The sequence below is a fragment of the Oryzias melastigma genome, unplaced genomic scaffold (genome assembly GCF_002922805.2).
Source record: "Oryzias melastigma strain HK-1 unplaced genomic scaffold, ASM292280v2 sc00353, whole genome shotgun sequence".
In the NCBI taxonomy this organism is placed as follows: Eukaryota; Metazoa; Chordata; class Actinopteri; order Beloniformes; family Adrianichthyidae; genus Oryzias; species Oryzias melastigma.
In genome coordinates, this window is record NW_023416951.1 from 1 (window position 1) to 7,474 (window position 7,474).

At 46.0% G+C, this 7,474-nt stretch overlaps 1 protein-coding gene across 2 annotated transcripts; it reads left to right on the forward strand.

Annotated features, from left to right (window-relative positions):
- Positions 1 to 1,312: 1,312 nt before the first annotated feature.
- LOC112138883 (transposon Ty3-I Gag-Pol polyprotein) lies at positions 1,313 to 7,120 on the forward strand. 2 transcript variants are annotated; one of them, XM_036210992.1, is made up of 3 exons: positions 1,313 to 3,536; positions 4,172 to 5,424; positions 5,676 to 5,887. In XM_036210992.1, the coding sequence occupies exons 1-3, from the start codon at positions 1,532 to 1,534 to the stop codon at positions 5,757 to 5,759; spliced, it is 3,342 nt and encodes a 1,113-aa protein (XP_036066885.1). In that variant the 5' UTR covers positions 1,313 to 1,531; the 3' UTR covers positions 5,760 to 5,887. The 2 variants fall into 2 exon arrangements, with proteins under 2 accessions (XP_036066885.1, XP_036066884.1); XM_036210991.1 differs by having other exon boundaries at positions 4,172 to 7,120.
- The last annotated feature ends 354 nt before the right edge of the window (positions 7,121 to 7,474 follow it).

Consider the following 7,474-nt stretch of genomic DNA (forward strand, 5'->3'; position numbering starts at 1 on the left):
CGACGGAGTCCCCCGTTGGGGCACTTTCCAGTACCCCTCCAAGAGACACCAAGAAGGCCGGGTACTCCGGACTGCTGTTTGGCCCGTAAGACGAAACTACAGTCAGAGACCTGTCCCCCACCCGAAGGCGAAGGGACACGACCCTCTCGTCCACCAGTGTGAACTCCAACACTTGATGGCTGAGCTGGGGGCTCACGAGTAAGCCCACCCCAGCCCGTCGCCTCTCACCATGGGCAACTCCAGAGTGGTAGAGAGTCCAGCCTCTCTCGAGGGACTGAGTTTCAGAGCCCAGGCTGTGTGTGGAGGTGAGCCCAACTATATCTAGCCGGTATCTCAACCTCTCACACAAGTTCAGACTCCTTCCCTCCCAGAGAGATGACGTTCCATGTCCCAAAACCCAAATGCCGTGACCGGGGTTTGGGCCGCCGAGGCACTCGCCTTCGACCGCCACCCAAACCACAATGCACCGGCCCCTTCAGAGCTCCTCTGCAGGTGTTGGGCCCACTGGGGAGTGATCCTACGTCGCTCCTTCGGGTTGGACCCGGCCGGGGCCCGTGGGAGAAGCCCCGGCCATCAGGCGCTCGCCTCCAAGCCCCAACCCCAGGCCTGGCTCCAGGGTGGTGCCCCGGGCGACGTAGCGTAGTCTCTCGTGTTATTACTCATAAAGAGGGTTCTGTATGTAATCCAAAAATAATAAAGTTTTAGTTTCATTTGAAAATGTGGTAAAGGGTGTTTTTATTATTATTATTATTTAGCACTTTGAGCTGTTTTTAATAGGGAAAGGACTTTACTAAACTTTATCAGTCATTCATGCTATTACACTTCATTAGTCTCCCTCATTTCTGGTCTTGGGTGATGTGAGGGAGAGGCCTCCCCTCACCATACTTAAGTTCAGGTACTCTTGTAGATCTTTTACACATGTCATTTATTTAGTGTTTTGTTTACAAATCCTTTTCTTCTTTGAGCTCACTTCCTGTAGGTGTGGCTGTGAGTGCACGCATGGCTGCATCCAGGAGACCCAGCTGAGATTGATTGCTGTGCTGATCTCTGAGCTGAACCAAGTGGACTCAAGGGGGGGGGATGGATATTTGTTTCATTTGTTTAATTTCTGTTCTGTTATTTTGTTATGTGTAGTTAAGTTAAAATGTGTTAAATTTAAAGTGCAAGAGTAACTTGTGTCTTTTTAACTCTTCTGGGAATGTAAGTTTAGGTGGGAGGTTTCGTTTGGGTTTGGTTTAGTCTTCCACTATTTAAGAGGGTGTTTTCTTGTTTGAGGAGGTTTTGGAGGTTGAGGGTCATGTCCTCTGTAAGTCCTCTGTTTTTCTTGAGAGAAAAAAAAGAAAATATTAAAGCAGAATTCTGGCCATTTCTGAATATGCCTCATCCTTGTCAAGACTACAGCTCCTCTCACACGCCGACGTACTGAGATCCAGCTTGGAAAGGAGACTCCATGACCAGAATCTCCACATTTGGTGTCAGAAGTGGGATTGAGAGGCTTTGTGGCTTGAAGAAGGTCGGACCGAAGTGAAATATGCCAAAAGCTCAGTCTAAAAGTTCAAGAGGTGAGCCTGCAGAAGAAAGTTTGGAAGTGGGGGCTGTTGATGATGGCAGTGTGGGTGCAGCTCCAAGTGGTGAATCCAAGGACCCTGTCAACATGAATGACATCGCCAGTATGATGCAGATTTGTCTCCAGTTCCAGCGTGACCTGGGGGAAAAATTAGAAAAGGAGACAATCAAGCAGGATAAAAGGTGGCGACAGCTCCAAATCCAAGTTAACAATATAAGAGATGACATGAAGCAGCAGAGAGATGAAGGTGTCCCCAGCCAGAGTGCAACACCTGAACTGCCACATGAGGACGAGCAGCCAAGCTTCAGTGGTGCTGAGACCAGACCAGGAGACAGAGGCTGGGGTCAGGCGGTTGTTCCTCGGCTGGAAGAAGAGGATGATATTGAGCAGTACCTGACCACCTTTGAGAGGCTAGCGGTGGCGTACCAGTGGCCGGAAATGGAATGGGCTGTACGGTTGGTTCCACATTTGACTGGCAAAGCACGAGCAGCATATGTAGCTATGGCAGCTGGGGACTCACTGGACTATAGAAGTGTCAAAGAAGCCATTTTAGCAAAGTATGCTATTAATGAAGATGTCTACAGGCAGCGCTTCAGAGAGCCAGATGTTCAGCCAAACGAGAGCCCAAAAGAGTTTTACAATAGACCAAAGGACTTGTATCACAACTGGATTCAACCAGCCAAGAGAAACAAAGAAGAAATTGAAGAGATCTTCATCCTGGAACAGTTTTACCGTTGTCTTTCACCTGAACTCAGAGTGTGGGTGCGGGAGCGCGAACCCAAGTCTGCAAAAGAGGCGGCTTTTCTTGTGGAAACCTTTCTAGCAGCCCGAAGAGGCCCAAAAAGTTTCCGATTTGAGCCGACACAGAAGTCAAGCGCCATACGAGGTAAGCCATCGGTAACGGGTGGTGGTGGTGGTGGTCCTGGAGAGGCTGAATCAGTAAGACCCACTGAAAAACCCAGCAATTTAAATAAGGCTAGGACTGCAATGCCTGTTTGTTTCTACTGTGGTCAAGAAGGTCATATCAAGCCTAACTGTCCAGTTAGGAAAGCTAAAACGGCCTACTTCTGTACAGTGCCACGCCCCTCTCAGACAGAAAACAAAGTTGTGGGAAAGAGGCAGGTTGTAACAGCTAAAATTAACAACAAAGTGGTGGAAGCTCTTCTTGACACCAGCAGTGTTCAAACTTTGATTCATCCATCACTGTTAAATGACAGAGCTATACTCGGGAGAACAGTACTTGATATATGCGTGCATGGTGATCACAAGTCCTATCCTATTGCAGTGGTTTACCTTGAGATAGCTGAGCAAACTTTTCTGATGTCAGTTGGAGTTGTTGATAGCTTGGCCTATCCAGTCATTTTGGGACAAGATCTTCCTATTCTTCAGGAATTGGTGGGAAATTGTAAACCAGTAAATACTGTAACAAGGTCGCAAAAGCGGACTCAGAATTTGACACAAGAGAGTGAGACCCAAAAGGGCCCTGTGTCAATGAGACAGTCTGGTGTAAAGATTTATAAAAAGGATGCACCCGATGTGACTAACTCTCTCTCAGAGTTGCCATTTTTCGATGTCATATTGCCAGAACAGAATGTTAAGATGAGGAAAACCAGGGCACAAAAACGTAAAGAGAAGATGTTGGGCACAATTAGAAAAAACTGTAGTTATCAAGAGCCTGAGGTGCCTAAATGTGATGAAATTGATTTCATGCAGCTCCAACATAAAGATACATCACTACAAAGTTGCTTCAGGAATGCAGAGGTCGAGCAGGGTCGTGTAGCAGATAGAGGTTTTTTTCTCAGGGACAAAGTTCTTTACTACAAAGATAATCAAGATGATTATGCCAGGTTAGTGGTTCCACAACAGCTGCCTGAACAGGTGTTGCACCTGGGCCACAGTATTCCCTGGGCAGGTCATCTAGGCACAAGGAAAACCTTAGACCGGGTGGCTAGTAGATTTTATTGGCCAGGTCTNTTGGGCTATATAAATAAAATTGAATTGAATTGAATTGAATTATTCTTCAGGAATTGGTGGGAAATTGTAAACCAGTAAATATTGTAACCAGGTCACAAAAGCGGACTCAGAATTTGACACAAGAGAGTGAGACCGAAACGGGCCCTGTGTCAATGAGACAGTCTGGTGTAGAAATATGTAAAAAGGATGCACCCGATGTGACTAACTCTCTCTCAGAGTTGCCATTTTTTGATGTCATCTTGCCAGAACAGAATGTTAAGATGAGGAAAACCAGGGCACAAAAACGTAAAGAGAAGATGTTGGGCACCATTAGAAAAAACTGTAGTTATCAAGAGCCTGAGGTGCCTAAATGTGATGAAATTGATTTCATCCAGCTCCAACATAAAGATACATCACTACAAAGTTGCTTCAGGAATGCAGAGGTCGAGCAGGGTCGTGTAGAAGATAAAGGTTTTTTTCTCAGGGACAAAGTCCTTTACTACAAAGATAATCAAGATGATTATGCCAGGTTAGTGGTTCCACAACAGCTGCGTGAACAGGTGTTGCACCTGGGCCACAGTATTCCCTGGGCAGGTCATCTAGGCACAAAGAAAACCTTAGACCGGGTGGCTAGTAGATTTTATTGGCCAGGTCTTAACACTGATGTACAGAACTTTTGTCAGTCTTGCTCAGTCTGTCAACTGGCAAGCGATAAAAATGTCCCTAAATATCTGCTCCAACCACTGCCGATCATAGACGTTCCATTTAGTCGCATAGCCATGGACATTGTGGGTCCCGTGGAACGAACACAGTCAGGAAACCGCTACATATTGGTTATTTGCGACTATGGCACTAGGTATCCAGAAGCTTTTCCACTTCGTGACATCACTGCTAAACAAATTGCTTATGCACTACTGCAGCTTTTCTCTAGGGTGGGAATTCCTTCAGAAATACTCACAGATCAGGACACAAACTTCCTCTCAAACACACTGAAACAGGTTTACAGGCTTTTAGGTATTAAGAGTATTAGGACCACTGCTTATCACCCCCAAACCGATGGCTTAGTGGAGAGATACAATCGAACTCTTAAAAGCATTCTGAGGAAGTTCATCTCCATGAATGCTAAAGATTGGGACAAGTGGCTCCCCTATTTACTGTTTGCCTATAGAGAGGTGCCTCAAGCTTCCACGGGGTTCTCCCCTTTTGAACTTTTGTACGGAAGGCAGGTCAGAGGACCCCTTGATGTACTGCAAGAAGCCTGGGTAGGCGCCCAGACAAAGAAAACAAGTGTTCTTGAGTTTGTTTTGCAGATGCGAGAAAAAATGGAACAGACAACCAGACTTGTACGGAAGCAGTTGGAGAAGGCACAGCATACACAGCAAACCTGGTATGACAAGTCGGCGCGCCAAAGATCTTTCAACCCTGGCCAGCAGGTATTGCTACTTCTTCCAACAGCTGAAAACAAACTATTGGCAAAATGGCAAGGCCCCTATACCGTGCTGAGAAAACTGAGTCCAACAACATATGAGATTGAGATGCCTGAGAGGAGAGATCCAAAACAAACCTTCCACATCAACTTGCTAAAGGAATGGAAAACCCGGGATATGCCATCCCAGCAGCAGTTGTTTGTTCGGACTGTGGAAGAGGAGGATGAGTATGATTTTACGCCTTCTAATGAGAACTTTGCTTCACTTGACCTCTCTCATCTCTCTCTGAAGCAACAGGAGGAGTTACAAGCCATCATACCAGAAGGATTGTTTCAGGAGAAACCAGGAGCTACAGACTTGGTGGAGCACAATATTCATCTGAAAAATGCCAACCCTATCAGACAGAAAATGTACCGGATCCCTCAGAGACTGGTTCCGATCTTGGAGGAGGAGATCACTGTTATGAAAGAGCTGAAGGTAATCGAGCCATCTACCAGTGAATGGTGTAATCCTGTAGTCTTGGTGGTTAAGAAGGATGGAACCATCCGGTTTTGTATTGATTTTCGGAAGGTTAATGCTCAGTCTAATTTTGATGCATATCCCCTTCCTCGGCTGGACGATCTAATCGAGAAGGTGGGCAGAGCCAAATACATCACAACCCTTGATCTTTGTAAGGGGTATTGGCAAGTTCCTTTGTCTGATGATGCTAAACCTGTGACTGCTTTTAGAACCCCTCAAGGACTGTGGCAGTTTACAAAGATGCCATTTGGACTCCATGGAGCACCTGCTACTTTCCAGCGCTTGATGGATAGAGTGTTGAGGGGTATGACCACCTTTTCTGCAGCATACCTTGATGATGTTGTTATTTATAGCGCATCGTGGCAAGAACACCTGATTCACTTGGCGGAAGTGCTGAAGAAAATTAAAGAGGCAGGATTAACCATCAACCCACGGAAATGTGCTATGGCCAAATCTGAAACCCAGTACTTGGGTTATGTGCTTGGAGGAGGAATGATTAAGCCAGTAATGGACAAAGTTCGAGCAATCAGACAGCGAGAGAGACCAACCACCAGAAGGCAAGTTAAATCTTTCTTGGGCTTGGTGGGATGGTATCGCCGGTTCATTCGTAACTTTTCAGCGAGGGCCGCACCTCTGTCCGATTTAACCAGTCCAAAGAAAATGAAGTTGGTGTGGGGAGAGGAGCAGGATCATGCTTTTCAGGATCTTAAAGAGGCTCTGTGTCAAGAGCCAGTGCTGCAAAGTCCAGATTTCAACCTACCCTTCACAGTCCAAACGGATGCCTCTCTTCGAGGAATTGGAGGAGTTCTACTGCAAGGTTATGGAGAGGACAAGAGACCTGTGGCATACATCAGCAGAAAGCTTTTTCCCAGAGAGACTAAGTATTCTGCAGTGGAGTTGGAGTGCCTGGCTCTCAAATGGGCTATTGACACTTTCAAGTACTATCTACTCGGGAGGGAGTTCAAGGTGGAATCTGACCATCGAGCATTGCATTGGCTGGAGCAAATAAAAGATACCAACAGCCGGATCACACGTTGGTTTTTGTCTCTCCAACCATATCGGTTCTCCATCCAGTATCGTCCAGGAAAGCAGAACATAGTTGCTGACTTTTTGTCTCGCAACGTGGTTTGCGAGCCTGCCGGAGGGGGGGGGGAGAAATGTGAGGGAGAGGCCTCCCCTCACCATACTTAAGTTCAGGTACTCTTGTACATCTTTTACACATATCATTTATTTAGTGTTTTGTTTACAAATCCTTTTCTTCTTTGAGCTCACTTCCTGTAGGTGTGGCTGTGAGTGCACGCATGGCTGCATCCAGGAGACCCAGCTGAGAATGATTGCTGTGCTGATCTCTGAGCTGAACCAAGTGGACTCAAGGGGGGGGGGGATATTTGTTTCATTTGTTTAATTTCTGTTCTGTTATTTTGTTGCGTGTAGTTAAGTTAAAATGTGTTAAATTTAAAGTGCAAGAGTATCTTGTGTCGTTTTAACTCTTCTGGGAACGTAGGTTTAGGTGGGAGGTTTTTTATGACTTCATTTGGGTTTGGTTTAGTCTTCCACTATTTAAGAGGGTGTTTTCTTGTTTGATGAGGTTTTGCTGGTTGAGGGTCATGTCCTCTGTAAGTCCTCTGTTTTTCTTGAAAGAAAAAAAAGAAAATATTAAAGCAGAATTCTGGCCATTTCTGAATACGCCTCATCCTTGTCAAGACTACAGCTCCTCTCACACGCCGACGTACTGAGATCCAGCTTGGAAAGGGTGACTCCATGACCGGAATCTCTACATTACCATTTCCAATTCTTTTGGCGTGTTTTGAGCAAGAAATATTGAAATAAAACGGCATTTTGAGGCCAAATTTGGCAAACCTGTCTCTTCCGGGTAAAAAGCTCAGTTTTGGTCACGTGGTGCGTGTGACATCACCGGGGTCAACATGGCAAGATGGCTTCTCGGAGCTACGATAGCGGCGATATTTCAAGGTCCACAATTCTGTCGTCAGACTCAGATTGTGGAAAC

Coding starts and splice junctions, on each gene's coding strand:
- LOC112138883 (XM_036210991.1), top strand. CDS start 1,532: ATGCCAAAAGCTCAGTCTAAAAGTTCAAGAGGTGAGCCTGCAGAAGAA.